Source organism: Dermacentor andersoni, unplaced genomic scaffold (genome assembly GCF_023375885.2).
Source record: "Dermacentor andersoni unplaced genomic scaffold, qqDerAnde1_hic_scaffold ctg00000039.1, whole genome shotgun sequence".
NCBI classification, from domain to species: Eukaryota; Metazoa; Arthropoda; class Arachnida; order Ixodida; family Ixodidae; genus Dermacentor; species Dermacentor andersoni.
The window spans coordinates 701,006-723,172 of NW_027314752.1; the positions used below are offsets into that span (position 1 = coordinate 701,006).

A 22,167-nucleotide genomic window follows, 5' to 3' on the forward strand; every position below is an offset into this window, starting at 1 on the left:
GGATAAATGAAGTAGAAACTGGACACGTTCACCACCGTACGTGTTCGGTTCCTTCTTTCAATAACAGTGATGGCACAAGGAGTGTCGCTGAAGCCATCATTTTGTCAAGGGGCTTTCTCTTTGTCAAGGCAGCAACTGTTTTCCTTGGCAGCGTATTTATGTACGCCCTGCTGACCCTTCGTTATTGGGAGAGGAGGCAAGTAAGCTGGTGTGGAGAGTAGGATAAAAGGAAGTTAAAGTGTCAGAAAAGAAATAGTTTTGTGGCACAGCAATCCTTTAGAGATGATTGGCGACATAAACGCGATTAGCAATCTATCTTGTGATGGGTGCAGTGATATGTTCTGTATGTTATGATGATTATTATGAAAAAGGACACATACCCAAGTTGGGATCAAAGAGCTTCATCAAGGAGTACTGTTGTTCGTTCTTCCGGAAAGTGAGGACAAAAATTTGACAGGCTCAACTGTAGTTGACGTCTAGTAATGCGAGGCATTCGTGATTTACACAGAACAGATGTAGTATGAATGATGTAACTCTTGTGTAGCGAACAGTTATGTAGAGGTTGCAGTATTTAAATTTGTAATAACGAAGACAGAATATTTGCACTAGTGGAATATATGCGGTGGCCCCAGTGCACATGAATACAGTGCAGGAATACAATACAGGTACATTGCAGAATCGCAATTTTGTATCTATTGCTAAATTACAGGTCTTTAAACTTCAGTGCTATCAAAGTTCTTTTGTTCTTTTTTAATCTTGCACTGCTGAGAACTTCTCCACAAAAAAAGCTTCTTAAAAAAAAATCTTCCGACAGTTGGTGGACTTGAGCCTTCTTTTAAATGCAACAAACCTCATCAAATTCTTGTCAAGATCACTGACATGCCAGCCTGAAAGTTTTTGATATCGTAACAAAGAGGTTAATAAATGCTTCACATTCCATTCCAAAATTCTGCCGGCTCCTCTATTTCTTTCAATGCCAGCCAGATGCGGCCGATCAGACTATTCACCGCTCTCGCCTATCATCCTTTCCTGCTCCCCGGTCGACTAGCGTTTGTGCCTGCTTTACGATTACGGGGGAGAGAACCATCTGGGTGGCACATTACGATGGAAGTCGGAGGAAGACAGATGCGTGATAACCTGACAGATGCGGGGACAGAGCATCTACCGCTTCTCTAGCAGAACGGCAGCGACGCAATCGCGACGAAAGCAGTCATACCAGTGGCACCATCTGGGTAGCGTCGCATCGCGACAACTCGCTGAACTAAGGCACCCAATGGCATCCATTGGGGAGCTAGCGATTGAACCGGCATTGGAAAAAAATAGAGGCGGCGACATGTTCCATCACAGTCAAGTTTTGTTAAACTTTTTCGTATTCATGCAGTTGGTTAAATTTGAACCAGTACTATCAGTGCAAGTCCAAACGCGAACAAATTGAAAACAATGAAGGCATCTTTACACTTGCAAGTTTACCTGCATTCATAACAGTTGCTTCATTCATGCCTCAGAACGTCCCGTATTTACCTATTCTAACGTGCCCTCTATTGTAAAGCTCATCTGCATTTTCTGTTTCTGGCCGTGAAAGTTGATGTCCTAAATTGTAGCACGCACTTAGATTTTCATACTTTACCTGCTGTGGTGGTGTAGTCGCTCTGGCATTGCTAAGCCCGAGGGTGGGGAATCAAATCCCGGCCGCACTTTATCGGGGGTGAAATGCTAGAACTCCCGTGTACAGTGCATTGGCTGTGCGTAAAGAACCCCAGATGGTCAAAATTGATCTGGAGTCCCCCACTACAGTGTGCCTCAAATCATATCGTAGTTTTTTGTCCTGTAAAGCTCAAAAATTCGCCAGATTTTGATACTCTAAGCTCTTTTGCACCATCCTAGTATCCTGAATCCTAACCGGAAATGCCCAAACTATATTTAAAGGCCCCAGCTGCCAACATGTTTTACTTCCTTCTCCAGAATAAACTTGCTGCTGCTTGCACTGCACCAAGAAGCACGAAAAGGCACAGGGACAAACCCAGCTCGACCTCGACAGTTTTTTTTACCCGAAACGCGCAGACGAATGGAGCTACTATAGGTAGCTATGCAAAACCAACTCTCCCAAATTCTGCGCTCCTGTACTATACCCCACAGCAGCATGTGGACTGGATTGTATTACAGAAATTTTTAATGCCAACAATAGCTTGTTACTGCAGTTCTGACTTTATAAATCCAATACGCGTCATTAAAGGAAAAAAAAAAGGTGCTACATTAGAATTGAGTACAGCACTTTTGCAACACCATGCAGGCACCGACACGGCACATGCGTCAGCATGTGTTATTTGTTTACAATTTGTTATTTGTTTACAACAGAAGGCACGGCAACGTGTTTCCTCTTGCAACCTCCGTTGCTCTGGCAAGCGTTCGCACTTTCGTCTAGTTCATGCGTCTTCTGTCTGTGATCAAGAATGCCCTCGGCCTCGTCACAAATTGAATCGAAGCACAATAGGAACCAGCCGAACGTTACATTACAAATTTGCTACAACGTGCTTGCACATCGCATTCTCTTGTAATTACACTTAACCCGTGTTCAGGCCAGTTCTTTTCCTATTTGCATTTCTGCTTAAGTTGACACTACCCGTACCCGCAACGTAAGCGACCACAACGGCCTTCTGCATTCACAAACATAGGACAGAGGTCCAGCTGTGCCCAAAGCATGCAAATGCAGCCACAAGGGTGTAAGAAGCGAGAACCCCAAATTCAAGCAAACGCCAACCAAATACTGCACTTTTAATGCTCAAGCGAGTCAAAAAACTTTCTCAAATGTGTACATAGAAAAGAGGTGGAATGACTGGTGCATTTCTCTAAACAACAAACACAGTTTAATGCCCCTTGAAGAAAATGAAAAGACCAGCTGTCCTGCACAGCTGGCCGGTGGCACAGGGTGGTGATCGCAAAAGCAGGCCAAGCGGGCACTACGTCGTCTTGCAAATTTCGTCTGCCAGCCGCTGCAGAACAGACAGGAGGGCATTCCCCTGGGCAAAAGAAAAGTTGGAAAACTGGACTAAGTCAACAAGCAGATTGACTAATGCATACTGAAACCCGAGCCAACACTCACACTGACCAATATTTGTGCAGGCTGTGTGCCTAGTCACATTCCTACTTGCGCAAACTCGCATTAATCACTTCTACTCACACTTAGTGGCGCCCACTCGCGCTCATACTCGCATCCACTTGTTCACATACATACTCATATACAGGTGAGGAGAAAAAGTAATCAGAACATGGGAGCTATGACCAAACTGCATCACAGCGCCCTATGGTAGCCGCAAATCTGCCAGAAGGCAACAAGGTTGGAGACCAGGCTGGTTGGTGCTTCAAGATACGTACTGTGAATTTCACCAGTTGTCTTCGTCGTTTCTTGTCCTTGCCCCAGTGTACATTGTAGTTCAGTGTTAGAAGGCATTGATTCGTGATCGCTGGTTTGCACACATACATAATGCAATTTCTTGCTTCCCCCTGAGGCTGCTAGAAGGCACTGGGATGCAGTCCGACCACAGCTCCTATGTCCCAATTACTTCTGTCCATACCTGTGCATTCACACTCGCCGACAGTGACTCACTTTCATACACAAGCTCACCATCACTAATCACCATCAGTTTGTACTCACCTTGACTGGCATTCATTCCTATTCCCACTCGCGACACTCAATCTCATCGGCAGTCACTCCTCTCCATACTTGCACATTCACTCGCACCCTTTGTTACTTACTACACACTTTATATCACATCTGTGAAATCAGTGTGGAGCAAATACTATCATTTTCCTTGTGAATGAGTAAAGTAGCATATACAAACTTCCCACAATTTCCAGGTTTCTTTGGTAGATTTGCCACTTTCCTCTGCCTTAGTCCAAAAATCCTGAACAGTGTCCGACACAAGGTGGGCATTTCCTCACCTGAGTCTCAACTGTGCGGCTCACTTTCTCCAGCGTATCGTTCCCTGCCTCAACTGCCTTGAGGAGGCGCTCTTCGAAGGTCAGCTCTCGGCGGATGCGCCTCCGCGCAGCCGAGTTGAGGTGCGAGGCAAGTGGGGTGGGCATCGACTGCAGCGCTCGGGCCACGCCACCTTCCACGGGTTCGTAGACCTCTGTAGAAACAAAATGACAGCTGCGCTAAAGAAGTAGCCTCCTACAAGCCAATAACATATCTCAACAATAGGAGTAATATTAACAGCCATGCCAACCTTAAAATGCAAGAAATACTAACATTGAAGCCAATGAAACACAGTGGACCTTCTTTAAATGGGACCTTAAGGGACCAGAGAAATAAGTTCTGTTTATCAGGAGTTCCATTTGCTTAGACTGAGCTCAAGGATACACAAGATGCTCTTTTGAGCATGACAGATGCGTTATTGCCAACAGCAGATAACAGGTGTGGCAGATTTGATTACAATACTGCTGGCAAGACCTTAACTTGCACGCAGCTGCTGACTACAGCTAAGAGCACGAAATGTACCACATATGCGTGATTCTACCGTGTCGCCGACTGTAACGCACAGCTATGTTACCAGCCAAATATATATAAAAAAAATAACTTGGTGCCGATTCTACCACGCACATCAAATAACGAAAACGTAGTCGACACGTACCGTATTGAAACAATTCGCACACACTGCTCAATCTTAGCAGCTAGTGGCCATCGGAGTCCGATAGCACCTCCTTTTCGCTGACCACAGAAAGCAGCCTTCAGTTCCATTTATTGCACTAGAAATGCTACACTTCCAGAGGCTCGTGCAACCATCGCCTGTGGGAGGGCATTCCCCACACCATGGGCCACCTTGCAATGTGGCCGAGCACCACTTTCTTCAGACGACCCATTCCTCGCAGTGTGGCTAGCTACTACCTTGTGTTGACCTTAAGTAAGAATCGGCTTCGTTACGAATTAGTTACGATTGTAACATGCATGCAAATTTGAACACACCTTTTAATCAAAAAAGGTGCGCGTTAGAATGGCACAAGTACGGCAACTGCAATAAAAAGTTTTAAAAAGCTGCCTTTGTGAAGCAACCTCTCTTGAAGTCAATAACTTTAATCTTTGCCTCCAGCGTGAGTGCACTGCAAGTGCTGTCATTGGTTACAGTAAGCAAAATCAAAGCGCACAGACGTTGGTACCACAACCACGGTGAATCGACCCTATAGTGTCGGGAAAGGCATAATAGAAATGCATATTTGCAATGCTGTTAATATTCGGTAATATTCTTAGTTCCATTTAGTCAGAATTAGAAAAAACACTGTTCCATTTAATTAGTTTTTTTGTTGCATTGCCTTAATGCAAAACCAACCAAATTTAATTCCACTTTAGCAATATACATTTACAAAGATTCTACTGTATTTTGGGTTTGGCAACAGCTACCAAAAGTTTATATCAGATGCACACTGTGTACTGAAAAAAAATGTGCTAACTTAGTTCGATAGGGGCACTGTGAAAGGCAAGGCTGCTTTATAATTGCATCAAAAATAATATGCACCACAGAAAAATGGAAATGCTCATGAGTACAAAAGATTGCAAGCAGGGTATGGGGCATCATGTGCACTATTCTTAAAACTTTCTATGGGCATCTACATTTGTTCTTCCTTTGCTCCCAGCACCCTAACTGTGAGAGACACAGCAGTTGTGGAGCTGCAGATAAACTTCAGCAACCCGAGGTCTTTTTCAGTGCACCTAACCCTAACTACAGGGGCATTTTTGTGTGCCAAGTAGCCCACAACAGCGAAACCTCTTCAAGACCACCTCGGCAAGGTTTGCCGCGTGAGTGAAGCGCACCTGTCTCGACGAGGGTCTCGCCGTCTGCCGTGCTCTGGATGCTGGGGATGGAGTATCGCTGCTGGAGAAACTGGACGCGTGGCTGTGGCGAGGGCATCAGCACAGACAGCGTGCCGTCAATGTCCTTCATGACTGTGTCCATGAGCTTGTAGTACGGCCAGATGAGGCCCTCAGGCACGGGGTCTCCCTCGCGCTCTTTTTTTTCCTGCAAGACACGGTTTCATACATGTTGCTAGACTCTAGCTTTACCACGACTATAAGTGTGCCATCGCTACAGAACCACTATGCGACAACAGATAAGGCAGCACCTTTCTCTTTAACACAATGCAGACATGCTCCACATGCTGAAATGAAACATGCCAGAGACTGCAGACCACCTAGTTGTGCACCGCAGTTATCTCACCTCCAAGAAAAGGCACAGCGACATTGCACACAAGTAATCATCTGTACAGCCACTACAGATGTGTGGGTCACAGACTCTGTTCTCTACAAAATTACGCAACGAATTTACACAGCCGAATCATTAACACTTGCTGAACCGCTGCCCTTGCCATCTGCAGGCAATCCTGCCATGGTATTGTTGGCAAGCTGCATGTGGCAAGTGAATACCCCGGTGATTGGACCATAGATCTCCTGGCGGCACCAAAGCCATGCATATAAACTGGCAGCGAGCATGGATACTACAGAGTGATCCAGGCAGCCAAATCATCGACATGTGCTGAACTGCTCCCCTTCCTATCTGCAGGTGGGCTGGAGACCACTCTCATTTTCTTGTTTCCCATATAGCAGCTGCTGGAGTGCTCTCATTTTGTGGGGTTGTTACTTGATGTTTTGACAAACTTTGGCCTCGCATAATGGAAACCAGCAAGATTGACATTCTCTGAGATTTCATCAAGTCTATTAGTGAAAAAGCGCCAGGATCCATAAAGGAAGTGGTCAAAACCCTGGTTGAAATGGCCATGAAATTTGCCGATGCTTTGTCCGACTTGAAAACAGAAATGAGAAATAATGACCGATCCAATAACAGCATAAAAGCTGAGGTAAAGTCAATAGTAGCCTCAATGGGCTTTATTAATAACAACTTTGAAGAGTTCAAGCTTGAAACTGTAAACCTTCACCAAGAACTCGCAGACATGCAGAAACAAAGCCTCATCTGTCAAACGGAAAACAAGAAGCTAGGCAAGGAACTTGAAGAAATTCAGAAACAATTGATTGAATTGGAACAATATAGTCAAAGAAACAATTTGGAGATGAAAGGCATCCCTGCACTGAAAATGAAGTCCTCGGCGATGCAATGCTAAATATTGCAACATTCCTGAATGTAGAACTCAGTGATAGTAGCATTGAAGCCAATCATTGTGTGCAAACAAAAGATGGTGGACCAGCTGATATTATATAGTAGTCAGGTTTAATTCATGCCAGTGGACTGGGAGAGTGTTGAGGTATCTGTACAGGAAAAACATTGATTCACAGTGGAGGAAAAGAACTAGGAAGCTTATCAGCAAGTATGTGGCCTGTAGGGTGAGCAAGAGAGCAAGAAAGAAGGTCAAGCGGAAAGTCGGAGGCTGAAATAATCTCATGGGTGGCGGCAATGGAAAAGAAACCTGCTATGAGTAACTACTTAAGAGGAAAAGCGAAATGATAATGATACGATAACTAAAAGGGAAGCTCATTACTTTTCGAAGCGAGATCAGGATGCGTTAGAACACGCACCTATAAAGCGAGATATAAGGAAGAAGAAGCATGTGCTTGCTGCAGTAAAGCTAGGGGAACGATGGAGCATGTTTTATTGGAATGTGAAGATATCTGCCCAGCGGTCGATTTAGGCACCGCTGGCCTCCTTGAAGCCCCTGGGTTCAGCGAGGGCAGGGGGAAAGTAAACATGTCTGCAATAGGAGACTAGTAAGAGGCGATGGGAAGATTAGTGGAAGTATGGAAGCGACAAAAAACTGAGACTTACAAAAACAAAGTTCGCAATAGGGAGTCAGAAAATTTGCTTATGGGAACTCATCGTAGGGGGTGGGGGGTTCTTCTTTAACCCAGGTAGGACATTAGGCAGTATAATAGCAAGAGCTTGGTGGCACAACCCACCACCTCGTTCCAAAGGAGACGCTCATAACATCCATCCATCCACACAGGGTCAACTATGGTTTCATTCATACCAATTCCAGCAAAACTGCGGACTCATGGCGAGTTGGGGTGAGTATTCGCTTATTTATTTCTGCTCACCTGCTTTATATATTTGCTTTGTGCTCTTTACTGTGTTTAGTACAGATGTTCAGAGTGTTGGAAACAAACTGCCGAATCTGCAACCTTACTTCAAAGAGCAAACCACGGATCGAAAGTTTGGTGTATTTGACATAGTACACTGGGCGTTACCACTTACAAATTGGTACTTCTTTTGGTTGTGTTCCAGCATGGATACAGAGTTCTTCTTCAGAAGGAAGCCATTTTGTCTCTTGCTCAATGCTCTGGATGCAGTTGAGAATGCAGAAAACATAGAAGTGGACAGTGATATCATGGCTGTGCTGCAAGAAGCAGCTGAAGACAAGGATGAAGAGGAAGGCAATGATGACTACACCGATTCTTTCACCATGAATAACATCTGCAGTTAATGTAGGTCAGCAAAGCCTGTAACAATATTCTGCCAAAATCGTTTCACTGGTATAGTATTATTAAAGACACCTTAGCCGCACTCGTGATGTCGGCATTACAATTGCCATGCTTGCTGGGTTTCACTATATGCGTGTTTGGACGCTCATGGCCAATGGTCACGGTCACTACCATGAAAAAAATCGGGAAGCAGTTGTGATGCCGATGTTTTGTCACACCTGAGCATCATGGAGATGTGAGAACTGCAGAGCCACTTTGTGCTTCAAAAAATGTCATACAAGGAGATACGAGCACAATGACAAGTGCCTTGGCCATTGAAATCCCATGCACCCAGTGTACTATATTTAGCACAGCAGTGTAGCTTGGGAACCAATAAATATTTCTCAATCATTTCTTCAAGACGTGATATTCTTTCATTATTCAGACACTTTGATCAAAATAGCCCTGGCAGTTTTATTATGGGTCATAATAGGTTAGCGCTGCATGCCCTGCACTTCCAGGTCACAAACAGCATGCGCATTATCAGCATGACAGCATTCTCGACAGGAAGGTAGCAAGCGCCCAGAGTTTTGAAGAAAGGAAACACTAGCAAACAAACCAGATGACGATTATTTGTTGTGGGACAATTTTAAGCCCCAAAGGGTGCAATACTTTTTAAGAGTGCAAGAAAAGTGCACCCTTGAAGCATATTTTGCTTTTAAAAAATTAATCTTCAGAGCCTTTCCCTTGACATCGTGCACCTGGTACTTTCAGGGTCACAAACAGCATATGCATATCACCATGAAACAGCATTCTTGACAGGAAAGCAGTAAGCACAATTTAAAAAAAAAATGCAAACAAGACAGGTGACAATTATCATTGTGGGACAAAGGTACACTCCAAAGGGTGTAGACTGTTTCTATAGTGTGACCCCGGGAAGCTCAGACAGACATGCAGATGCATTCAGTTCCTTAGACAGCGTGGGAGGTTCCAAATAAATACTCAAAGCGTATACCTGAATTTAAAAGAAAGACAATGCTGGCTGCATGAGCAAGGAGGGCTTATCTTCTTTATGAATTGCACATAAATTCAGAATAATCTAAATGTGACTACAGGGACCACATGTTCATATTTATCCACCTTCAGCCCCTGCAAGGTAGCCAACTGGAACTACCGCTTGTAAACCTCCTTGCCTTTCTGTGCATACTTTCTCCCTTTACCACACAATGAGAGTACAATACAAATGAATGAAAAGATATTTTTTTTACTCAGGGCCATAAATAATATTTTTTGAAATGTTTACCTGAATTATGCACTTTTATTCTGCAAAAACAATTGCTACCTGGCTAGCAAGCCAGTCTAGGTGGCCACAACAGCTATTCTTGACTCCATCCACTTCATTTACGAACAATCTAAGGAAAATCGTGTTATGGGTGGTTCACTTTGGAGAACGTCACTTTCGAAAGTGCTGATTGGCTGGTCAGCGGGCAAGAACGCCAGACGCTCCGTCACCCAAAAGTGAAAGCATCCTCAAATGCGGCGATGAATCGAGAACCGACGCTCATTCACACGCAAATTTCAGCGTCTGTACGCGGAATCGACGAAAGTCGCTACTTACAATCTCCGCCTTTTCAACCCGGTACTTGGCCATTAGGTTGTTCCACTTCTTGCGCGCCTGGTCGGCCGACACGACGCCTCCGAGGCCGATTTCATCCAGGATTTGCCTGCGGAACACGTACGACGGTTCATCGAAAGGCACACACAGGCCAGCGAACCAATGTTACGCGCTAGGAAAAGGGCGAACGAGCAGGAAAAAAAAAGGAATCGCAACAGCGACGTACTGGTACAATGCCTTGGTGGTGTTTCGTTTGCCATTGAAGAAGCGTCGCTTCTCGTGCCGAAGTAGGATGAACTGTTCGGTGACCGCGGGCGACCCTGAAGAGAAACACACACACACACACACAACGACGTCACGAGTTGTTCAGCGCGTTCGCTTTCAACCGCAAGAATCAAATTTCGTGCGCTCGAACCCGCTGCCGTCTAAGCCGCTACCTAAGCAAGGCGAGACGCTCGAAAAGCTCGCAAGCCACATGAAAAGCGACTTTTTTTTTCGAAAGCTGCCGCGACGGTTGCACGTAGCTCAAAAGGGGGGGAACGCGAACCCTTGCAAATGGCGCCAAACGGTCGAGGACGGGCTCGGACCTGGGGGCTCGCTACTTACATTTCCTCTGTAGTGTGCTTTCGGTCGGGTCGTCGGCGAAACGTATCTCGTAGACTGTCGGCACCTCGACTTCGCCGTCGTGCGCGACCAGTGCCTGGTGGCTTGAGTAGTCTTCAGATACGGATTGGGCTATGATTTCCGCCATGATGGCCAACTTTCGTTCGGATTGCGCTCTTTGGCTCGGATCAGATTGGATAGGCTTAGGCTGTGGACGACGCGAGCGTGTGTGCGCGCAGAGCCTTCTGGGAAACGTGACGTCACCCAAAGGAAGATCTACCGATGGGTGTACCGTGTCCTTCACTACATAACAGACATCTGCTGCGACCACGTTGGCTGCGGCGGAATCCATGCACGAAAAGTAGAATTGGTACTCATAGGTACACGCCTTTGTGCTATCATAATGGTTACATTCGCATCAGATGTACCCTGTGATAGTTGTAATAAAGCAAGTCGCGCGTAAATATTTCGGACTGCGCACATTTTTCACGACTAGAGCTTCTAAATTATCGCTTTAGTTCATCGGTTGCCAGTATATTCTATTTTTTTTTCTGAGAATGAGCCTAGACTGGACACACAGTGAAGTGAGAATGACTGTTATTCGTGGAAACTAAATAACAAAAGACACTTTCCGCGCGGCTTTATAAAACCTATGGAAAAGATTCTACAATGATGACATGCGCGGATTGTGTTGCATTGAGACAATTTGCATTTTCTTACAAGAAATTAAGACGCAATCTAGTCGTATATGAGGTCGAAGGTACTGTTTCTGCAATTAGAAAATAAGAGTAAAGTTTTTGGACGCACAAAAAAAACATTCCCCAGGTGAGGCTCGAACTCACAACCCCGGCATAACTCACAAGTACTGTCTTATAAGTACCGTGCGCTAACCAATTGCGCCACTGGGGAGATGGTGACCGGCTTTCTAAAAGCCGTTATAAACTGAAATGCACCAATGTTCAAAAGTTTGCGTTGCCGTTAAATCATCCTGCAGCTTGCTCTAGCACCAAATGCTGGCAGGTTTCTGCGTCCTTTCAGCTTCGATATTTCTGAGAGCGGAGTGTCACTCTTATTACATTCGACAGACCTCGTCTAACGATCCTTGCACCATTCTCACGCATCGTTTCCAAAGAAAGCTTTTGAAAGCGCAACCTTTGTCAAAAAATGCGTAGCTGGCTCTGCGCGCGATAAAACTAGCGAAACGATTTTTTTTTTTTTTTATGCAAGCCGCCTTCTTATTGCTTCGCTCTTCCATAAAATTTTGGCCCCCTCATTCGAGCTTGTTCAACACACATTAACGAATGTGTCGTGGATCGGTACCCTCGATACGTCAAGTTTCGCAGATTTGTAGCCCATGCGACACCGATGACAGTCGGCAAAGATCGCCTGCTCACGACAGCAATGTTCGGTTTGATGCTTCGGTTACTTACCATGATTATTACTTGTGCAAATTCGCTGCAGGCGGACTTCGATAATTATACTTTCAGTGCAGTGAAGTTGGCGCGAGAAAGTTTGTCCGACGTACACCCAGCAACGAAAAAAGCCCCCCGCGACTTCTGCTACACCAGTCTGAACCTTGCCGTGAAGCTAACCTTCGCGCTTTTGGAGAGTCTTCTCGCCGTAAGGAAGACGCTCGCAATACTTAACCGCCGTGAGTGCCATGCTTGCGAATGTTGTGCGATGACAAAGCGTGCCAGTCATCTATATCAAAGTATACAAGCACAGACTGCATTGAAGAAAAGAAAAATGGTTCGGAGCTTTATTGCGCGATTAAATTACTGTTGCATGTGCTTACGATAAGGTGCGTGGGCTCGCGCTCGCAACATTTGTGGCCCGTTGGCCTGTACTCATTCCAACAAACCATTGCTTCAACCACTTCACATAATATGTAGCACTTCACGTTTCTGACTCGTAAATACACATGGCAATTTGTAGCACAGGCAACCTACAGACCCTTGCACTGTTGTTGGCATTGTGGAAGTTATGGGTTAACCAAGATCACAAGTGCATGCAGTCACCGGCACACACACATAATTACTCAAGAACATACTAGCACTGCAAACACTTCAACCAGGAAATCGGGGCACTATATATATTGGCAAAATGCAATATGGCTAACTGCAGTACAAGATTAATGTTAGGCCATTGTCTCAACAGTGTGGACGCACACAATTCTCCAGCACTCTTGCCAACTCTTGCCCTAAACTACAATGTCAACACTACTATAGAACCCTAACGACACTAGCTACCATTTCAGGTCAAAACATAATTTATGTATGGGAAGAGCTAGCCACACATACAATTCCAGTTCCAGAAGCTATGGTCACTGTTTTTGTAACAGCAAGAACAGGGCTTCAAGTTTAGGATATAAAGTACAAAGGCAAAAAATTATGAGTGGCATTCTGCAGTAAACGCAGAGTTGGAATGATGACAGTTTCACAAACATCAAAGCAGTCGTCAGGCTTCATGACTCCATCATGTCTGAGAGATTGGCTAGTTATATGCAATTACATAATGTAAAAAAAAAAAAACATGGACAAGAATTGGAAGACAGCAAGCACTGCTCCTGTGTCCATCGTATTCTATTCTTGTCTGCATTTGTTTCACTATTTTTCACATTATAAATTCAGGACTCCAAAATGGCATCATGCCACATGCCGTCTATTGCTTTGCAATTTACAAGCATACACTTCCACAGCTGGAATAACTGATACTGCTGCATAACACACACATGATGCTATCAAAGATTCAAAACGTCTGCTTTACCGTCACATATAGTATACGATGAGGCACACTAGATGCACCAGTGCTACAAAAAATTCAAAATGGTGTAAGCAAACGAAACCTCGATATAAAGCAACAAATTTTTAAAATTTCTTGACCATATCAGCATGTAACAACTATATACTTGGAACGAAGATATGTTCGTGGTGGATGCAAATTTGTTATAAAGAGGTTCGACTGTATACTTTTCATATAAGAACACCAGAAGTCTTTCAAGCAGTAAGCCACACTGAATAAGAGAAGTGGGAAAAAAATTGAATCTTTATTCTTCAATTGCCACTGCCAAGGACACTTCTCTATACAACAGTGCAACGAGTGCCCAAAAAAACTGGGCCACCAAAACACGCTACAAGGGCATAACAATCGCCTCAACAACCAACATCCTGGGACACATCAAAAACAAAAGCTCAAACAGATGAAGTAGAAAAAACATGGAATAGACTATGCATAAGAACTATTTCTTGACCTACTAAACAAGTTTGTGCTATAGCTGTGTTGTGTGCCCTATAACAGCATGCCCAAAACGCTAAAATGCTACATCCACAGGTAGCTACGTCTCCTTAGGAGTTAAAAGCGCCTCGAGCTCGGCCGCAGTTGTGACTGGCTTGGAACACTTGAAGTCCTGGCAGACGTATGCAGCAGGCTTGCCGTCGACGCAGGTGTAGCTGTCGAAGTTCTCCAGCCGCTCGCGCAGCGGGTTCTTGGGATCCTGGTCAGCCAGAATGATGGTGACAAAGGGCAAGAAGTGTTGTCGCAGGCAGGACAGCAGTTCCTTTGTGCCAGGATCATCCCGGGGTCCTGCAATCACCACCTAACCAAACAAGAAGCCAGCCATCAATAAGAGCAGTATGCCATCTCAGTCAAACAGTTCAGGTACTGACTGCACATAATTGCTGAATGCATCTGATATACACATATACATATAATAAGTATTTAAGTGTCCATTTCAGATTTCCAGACATTCTGCGACAACCTGTGCCCGAATTTTTCGTCTTTGTTTGCAAACCTGCCTGCCTGTCGCCATACCGCCTTTGTCGTTCCACTGACATTATTCCTTCTTCGTCATTCCATCGTCATCACTACATCGGCATCATACAGTCATTGTTATTCCGCCATGCTCATGAGCAACCTCTGCAAGCAAGTGCCATAGCAAAGTGGGATGATACCGGAGTATGTCGCATACAGCCGAAGTAATGGAAGTCTTAGAATGACCACCGCAGATGTTAAATAAGCATGAGTTCACAAGTACGGGGTGTCGCTACATTGCTCGAACGCTGATCGTTACCATCGCATACGTTACCATCGACAGTCACTGTGGGATGAGTCTTGCTGTAATTTTATTCTGCTGAGTTGCTTCCAGGTGCTCTAAACTTCTAACCATTTGAAGGTGTCTAATGATAACACTTGCTCTTATTTTACTGCATACATTACTTTTTTGACAACACATATTACCATTTACTGGCATGATTTTCCCTTTATTAACCATTTACTAAGTTATTGTACAATGATATTCCCTTTCTCATTTTGCTTCTCACACCTCTAATACAATATTGTAACTCCACTTACTCAGTGCCCTATTTGGCCTGTAAGGCATGTTAAATAAATAAAATAAAAACTGTCTGATCACTCCAAAATGTGCGATTCAAGATGAGATCACAATTCTTACTGCCCATGACAAATGGGTGGTGTTGAAGACATGGCGTCCATGATGTGATCCCAGGTGTCAAATCACTTCTGGCGTATGCAACCAGCAAAAGCATAGCCTTTGAGATCTGGTTCTGTTATCCCCAGAAAGCCATAGCTGGGGAGTGGATTTGGACACCAGCATCAAAATTTGAGCAATAATTGCTGATACAATCCTTAATCAATAATGAGTAGTAATGCTATCTAATTGTAATTCAAGGCAGTATGTTTGCAATAAGTAATGTCCGAAACATGGCAACCATAACATGTTTGTGACATCTCCAATCACTTCCGGTGCCTGCACTCTGCAAAAGTACGACCTTCGAGATTGGTGTCCATATCATTGAAGGAGAAGTCGTAGGATGTTGCGATGTGGACATCACCTATTGCACAATCCAAATCAGCTGGCAAGCTAGGCACAACCACGCACAAGAAACCGTGTACCTGTTTTGAGATATACAGACTCAAAATGCACCGTGAATCACATTACTATTCTAGTTAAAACTCTCCTGCGCTGCATATTTCTGCCGTGAAGGAACTTGCCATGTGCAGTCACAAGCAAAAGTGTTGTGACCATGGCAACATCAAAACATTAAAATTTGCTCTAACACAGCTCCACCATGTGGAACTGAAAGTGTACATGCAGGCTGTACCAAGCTGCATTAAAAAAATTTTGTGGCACTATTGGTTTTCAAACTTTTCCTTGCCCAGTCAAACCTCAATTGAACGAGCACAAATATAACAAATCACCAGACGCAATGAAGTAAATATAAAATGTTTCTCATTGACATCAGTGCGAAATGAATATATGCCTATAAGGAATGTCAGGTATAACGGAGGTATCTTCATGTCAAATAGGACTTTGTCATAGCAAGGTTTGACTGCAGTACATATATGTAGTGCACCTGTCACTCCCAATCAGACAACAACACTTGGTGCAAGCTAGTCACAACTGCAAGCAATAGCGCTACAATTTTGGCCGGCGGACGGCTTCGGCCGAGCAGGCTCACCTCCTGAGGCCCAGCCTGCAGCCGCATGAGGCCGCACACCATCTCGGGCAGGGCGAGGGGCACCAGGATCATGCGCTGGCTGTACGCGGAGGCCAGCTTCTCGGCACGCACGCGCAGGTCGTCTCGCTGCAGCAGCACCGACAGCCGCACCAGGTTGTTCAGGGACACCGAGTTGGAGCTCGGCTCAGCCCCATCCTGGTCTGCGGGCAGAGAAGGCGCCGCCAGGTCACACTGCCTTCGCGGAACACACTAGCGCAACCTAACGTGTTTGCCCAAATATACCGATCGGCTGGTTTATCACAAAGTTACGCATGTGGAGTGCTACACGTTGAAGCAGCACCGCCACTATCCCAATGCACCAAGACTGACGCAAGTGCGACATCAAGGTGTTTTTTTTTTACTGCTAAACATGCAAACACATGCGTAAGCCAATTTCCAGTGACCTGAATATTTCTCGACACTGTTATCGCACTCTTGTGCTTCCCATGTTCCAAGACAACCTCATAATTTTCCTGCTTTCTTTGTATCTTTCCTGCATGCTTCGCAATAAGTACAGTAGGTGTTCATTTGGCTCACAATGTGCCAAGTATACAACTGAAACCCATGGATGCTGGACAAAGACGATGATGCACAATCCTATTTAGAGGCTGTCCTGCTTGTCAAGCTCTGTTGTCTTTGTCCGGTGTGTTCTTCCATGGGTGTGAGTTGTAGTAACTGGCCCATTACAAGATGAAAATGTTTGGAGCACATATTTCATGTTATTTTCCAATAAACTTTCACTTGGCACATAGTGCTTGTCTTGCCTTCTTTCACTTTACAACTAGTTCCTTATGTGTGGCATTAATGGACAAGTGCCAGCTTGTCCAGTCAACTGTTCTTTTGAATGGGCAAAAGCCCTTGAAAGCCCTCTAGCTAAACAATAAATTCATCCTAAACCTTTCAAAGCCTACATTCAGCGAACCATGCATGACCCTTTTAGTTCACTATCTGCCTATTCTCCCTGGAATAATAAAGGCAGCCAATGTTGACGCATGCATTTCATAAGGGCATCGAGGTCATGAGCTAAACCAAAGTGAGATTTTTTAGATGTATTAAAGCCAGTGCAGACTAAATGTGCATACAGTATGGCTAACTGTTAGAGGGAACATTAAATTAGTATTTCGCAACTGTTTAAAGCTCGGGTTTGACGTGAAAGCCTCATCAATAATGCTTTGTCGTTATAGGTCTGCCTAACATGTCACATCAAGCACTTTTTTCCTGTGAAGCTCTAACATTTGAGTTATGTTGCTCTGAATACTAATTAGGTGTGCCCTTCAACAGCGGATCATAGTGTGCAGTCCTCGTGATGTTTGCCATGTAATCAGCAGCATTTTATCCACAGACTCACTTTCAGGTATCTGGCAGATTGTTGCTCCCCTGACTGTGGAAACTTCGATACCCAAAGTTCAGTGAGCTAGAATCTTAGCTGGAATATTGTCCGACCCCATGTGACTTCCAATTTCAGTTAAGATCCCCCACTTTACCTCCAATCCCAGTCGAGATTTTGAAACAAGTGGAGTTGGGAAGGTCACCTTTGTTAGATGCTGATCACTGGCGACCTCTTTATGTAGTTTCCGTTTTCGTATAGATAAGCCTATTTGCGACTGGTGCACGGACACCCTAATGACAAATCCCATCCTGAAAAACAACAATGTTGTGCGGAGAAGAGATAACTTGTCATCTATCGGAGCAATGGGTGCTCAGGGAGGGGAAACACAGCACGAGCAATGGAGGAATACATGAGTCGATAAGAATTTAAACATTGCTGGCAAAAGCTGGGCTTGGTTGACACCCAAACTGGAGATATCCTGGCGAGGCCATTGCGCAGAAGTTGACTTAAAAATGGGTCCACTGCAACTCCCACACACAAACACCCTCTGGCAGCCATTACACACCGTCCTTAAGACGCAGCACAACCGTGGAATCCTCGCCACTGCTGAGAAAGTAGCCCATGTCCTGGGTGTCCCAGAAGAGGCTGTTCTGCATGTCCTGCAGCTCCTCGGCCCACATCAAGCAGGACACGTCGAAGGACGCTTCGTACACGTCCAGCAATGCCTGGATCATGAAGGCGTAGTCCTCCAGCACTCCTCGGATGGGCTGTGACCTATGGGGGGAAAAGGCAGCTGGTTATAACTGCAAGACTCTTACTTAAAGGGACTCTAAAGAAAGAAAAATACGTTGAGCTGTATGACATCATTAAATCTGACGGCATCTGCTCAGGTTTAGTGTATATTTTTGTTTGCAAAGAGGGACTATGTTGTATTATTAAGGAGTCAAAGACTGAACTTGGCAAGTTTCAAGAACCTCTCCTGGACCACAAAGGTACAAATATGAAGAAGTACACTGAAATTTGTGGAATCACGCTGGCTTAATGATGCTGGGGTTTCAGTGTAAAATTCGAGAACTGGAACTTTGATCTTCACCTTCTGTTCTAGAAATGAACATATTACCATGAAATCAACAATAGTTTTGAAAGGCCTATGAACAAAACTACAATTACCACCTCTCTCCTAAACGACTGTCTCAATTTATTAAATACAGGAGATTAGAGACAAAATGATAATTTTTGCTGATTCAGCTTCATGGTAGGGGTGAACATCAGAATCTGTGTAATAAATGCCAACACAATTACTAATTAACCAATTTATAGCAATTAACTTTCTCCACATTAAAGATATTATGGGTCATGTTGTGACTGCAGAACCAGAAGTCAGCCAGTATTCAGAGGCAAAACTTTTGGAGGAAGCTTTGAAGTTTTGAGAAGTACAGACTCAAAAAAATTTACAGCAAATTGCATTGCCATTTTAGTTAATACTTCATTGCACTGCGCAAGTAGAAACTTCCAAAATTTATTGCAATACGACAGCCGTTTGATCTGGATTGCCCAGTAGTGCAGTATGAATAGGGCCCAAACATAAGACGCACCAATCAGCTCTATGGCCATCATCATGCTGTCACTACCACTGCCTTGGCCAAATTGTACCATTCCTTTATTGAGCACACATTCGTCCAATAGAGAGGAAACATTTATTGCAAGTCATCACCCATCTGCCAGAGTGTGTACGTCACGTTCACATGACAATATGGATGCAATCATGCCAACCTTGGCAAGGGTAACATGAGTGCACAAGAAGCAAGGTTCCTCGTCTTCGGTACTGGTGAGCCAGCACGAGTTATCCTGACAATTTTTTTTTTTGGCAATTCCCCCCCGAGGAATAGCTTCGCAGCAACATCTCAACCTAAACCTGGACTGACCTGAAACCTAATCCTGGTCCTTTACAGAGCCAAGCACACTTGCATATGTCGAGCTCTACGATGTTTTCTTTTTTTTTTTTTTTATGCAGTCAATGGGAAATATCTCCTTGCAATCAAGAGCCTTGTCAGGCATACACTGTGAACAATAAAACTTTGATGCAAGAAAAAAAGCTAAAAATTTTTGTTGGCTACACTAACTAAACTGAAGCAGTGCCCAAGATGATATTGATTACAGCAAAATGTTTTTTCTACACACAGTTCATAATACTATAGGTGCAGGCACCGGCAAAAAAGTGTCATGGTTTGGAAAAGTGCCTCAAAACATTACCTCTTCCATACATCCGACTCACCTAGAGCATGAACGCATTCATCTCAAATGCTTGCACCACCTACAAACAGCAAGCAGGGCGCATCTCAAGCGAACGATCGACGTTATGCAGTTCTGAATGAAATCCCAACAAAATGGATGCATTCACACTTAACTTGTGGGTGGAAGCGAGTGCCAGTGCTTACCGTTTATATCATTATGAATATTTCACACAGTTAAACCTCGAAAGGACATAGTTGATAAAATCGGCACTTTACTTTGTTACACAGAAATTATGTTACGCCGAAACTTGGCATTTTATGCAAATAGGTACACTCACCAATGAATTTTTCTTACACAGAAGGGGCCATAAATTTTCAGTTATTGGGCAATTGGAAAAAACGAATTTCAATAACAAAAAAATATGTATTTTGTTGAATTTGAAAGCTGCCGACCAAAGGTACGGTCTCCTGCTGTGTCGACGATACCTTCACATCGGCAGCAAGCGTGCAACGCATTTGCGTACACTTCACCACCGCAGCTGCTAGTGTTACTCCCAGTGGGACAATGAGCGCAGGCAGAGAGCCCAGGCGCGAATGCTTCGTTTGCTTCTAGCTTCAATACATCTCCGAAACTTGCGATTACGCGACCTCTAACGCTAACAGGTAGGAAGGCAGAGCACATGTAGCAACGCTGATCACGTCTCGCACCCCCCCCCCCCCTCTCTGCAACTACCGCAGATTACCTCGAAGATAGGGCTGAGCCATGCACCGCTACAGCCGGGCTAGAGGAGACCTATGCTCAACACGTATGTATGTTTTACCGCATATGACAAACATATTGCGGCAAAGCTGACTTTAGGGCACTGGCTGCCACTGTGCAACACAATTAGACTAGTGACCATTTTTACTGCTAAAAAATTGGGTGTGCATTACATTTACACTTTGTTTAGAAGTTTTAAGGCGGGCACAGAGAATGTGGACCTATGGCATGACACAGTATCCTCCTGAAAAACGAAACCAAAACTGCGTACAGGACAACATTCATTTGGGCTAGATGGTGCATACTTGAATTAGGAAGGAACAGCGCCAACTAAGACGATCACAAGTGGGGAGAACGACACAGGACAAGCGCCATCCTGTGTCGTTCTCCCCACTTGTGATTGTCTTAGTTGGCGCTGTTCCTTCCTAATTCAAAACTGCGTACAACAGCTATTATATATTGAATTATTAACGGCCCCCCTGAGGCCTGCTACTATATTTTTTCTAGGGTTTAGAGGTCTAGGGCCTTCATCCAATGCAAAAGAAAGAAAACATATTTTTAAAAATATTATGTCGGTACCTCTATAAGTGGAAAGTCGAATTAACCGAGGTCAGATAAATGGAAGTCAACTGTATGGGTGAAAGACTGTGTGACCATGAGACAAGCTGAAACGTGCCCGTGACTCACACTTGCACAACCGAGTCGTCTGCTCCTCGGTAGGCACTCCGGATCAAAGTCTTCTCGTTGGGGTTGTAGAGATGCTTCTTGATGAACTCCACACACTTGAGGGCTCGGTCCAGGTAGATCGGCTGGTTCAGTGTCCGGGCCGCAGTTGCAAAGCCGGATATCATAAGCCCTGCGAGCAAAAGGCAGAAGAGACAAACAGGCCACCTGTTGCGAATGAGCCCCCAAAAAGCCCTAAGTTCCCAAACACAGCAAATGGAGTCTAGTTAATGCTTCGGTAGACGATATCGTTCAATGTCCGAAATGTTACAAAACGATACCAGCGGCAATCCGGCGAAAAACAGTCACCATCAAAAAGCAAAGCAATGTGCATGTGATGATATCACTAACTAAACATGACTGAAGCTAGTGCAAGTGACTTTTAATGCAATTAGCTTTCTTTAATTTTTGTGTGCAGACAACACGGGCCACTGCGTATGCGCCCGAACAGACAACCTTGGCACCGAGTATGTGATATTGGTATGTACCCATTCAATCCCCAAGAACGAATGTGCCAAGGGGAGACAAGGGGAATGTAACAGGGGTGTGCGAATGCCGAATATAGTCACACCGTGATATGACAAACCTCGATTCAACAAAATTCGCACCCTCTCCCTCTAGAGCACGTGTCTACTCCTCTATCCTTGCATTGGCTGCGCATGGCTGTCCATGCGCGTGCCACGTGCCGTATCCTGGCGATAATAATCCTTGGCAAGTGCAAAGCCCAAGCCAAGATGGCTGGTGCCTTTAAGCGCACTGTGTTCCCGCACGTCTAGTGCAGATGGTTGAGTAATCTCAAGTTCCTGAGACACGGTGCAAAGCGTTAGCTCACGTTGTGACAGCGAAGGTTCATGGACATCAAGTGAAATCTGTTCATGTTTGCCTGGGCGTGTGTGGCACCAATAAACCTATGAACTTTACTTCATGTAGTTGTCTCTTTGCGAAGGAGGTACCTCCTTTGCCGTCTCCGCCTCCCTGGCGAAAATGA

General features: G+C 44.7%; 2 protein-coding genes and 1 non-coding gene across 3 annotated transcripts in view; all 3 read right to left on the reverse strand.

Annotated features, from left to right (window-relative positions):
• Window positions 1-2,741: 2,741 nt before the first annotated feature.
• On the reverse strand, window positions 2,742-10,818 carry LOC126526457 (uncharacterized). The gene is made up of 6 exons (XM_050174371.3): window positions 10,620-10,818; window positions 10,240-10,333; window positions 10,017-10,122; window positions 5,807-6,011; window positions 3,940-4,130; window positions 2,742-3,017 (listed from the first exon to the last, which is right to left on the reverse strand). The coding sequence occupies exons 1-6, from the start codon at window positions 10,762-10,764 to the stop codon at window positions 2,958-2,960; spliced, it is 801 nt and encodes a 266-aa protein (XP_050030328.1). The 5' UTR covers window positions 10,765-10,818; the 3' UTR covers window positions 2,742-2,957.
• A 615-nt stretch (window positions 10,819-11,433) lies between these two features.
• Window positions 11,434-11,525, reverse strand: TRNAI-UAU (transfer RNA isoleucine (anticodon UAU)). The gene is given in 2 exon segments: window positions 11,434-11,469; window positions 11,488-11,525. It is a non-coding gene; the product is annotated as a tRNA-Ile (tRNA).
• Window positions 11,526-13,643: 2,118 nt separating this feature from the next.
• The window catches only part of LOC140214351 (spermatogenesis-associated protein 20-like), a 46,993-nt gene continuing 38,469 nt past the window's right edge, over window positions 13,644-22,167 (reverse strand). Inside the window, exons 10-13 of the mRNA XM_072285723.1 lie at window positions 21,144-21,312; window positions 18,028-18,236; window positions 16,094-16,293; window positions 13,644-14,211 (exon numbers count right to left, since the gene is read on the reverse strand). Of these exons, the coding sequence (XP_072141824.1) occupies window positions 13,951-14,211; window positions 16,094-16,293; window positions 18,028-18,236; window positions 21,144-21,312 (839 nt within the window). The 3' untranslated portion in view covers window positions 13,644-13,950. The remainder of the gene's footprint in view (window positions 14,212-16,093; window positions 16,294-18,027; window positions 18,237-21,143; window positions 21,313-22,167) is intronic.

What these genes read in the sequence shown, in the direction of transcription:
- LOC126526457 (XM_050174371.3), bottom strand. Translation starts at nt 10,764, where the DNA reads ATGGCGGAAATCATAGCCCAATCCGTATCTGAAGACTACTCAAGCCAC. An exon ending in GGGTTGAAAAGGCGGAGATT is followed by an intron (nt 6,012 to 10,016) that starts GTAAGTAGCGAC and finishes CGTGTCTTGCAG; the next exon opens with GAAAAAAAAGAGCGCGAGGG. An exon ending in GCCGCACAGTTGAGACTCAG is followed by an intron (nt 3,018 to 3,939) that starts GTGAGGAAATGC and finishes TCTTTTGCCCAG; the next exon opens with GGGAATGCCCTCCTGTCTGT.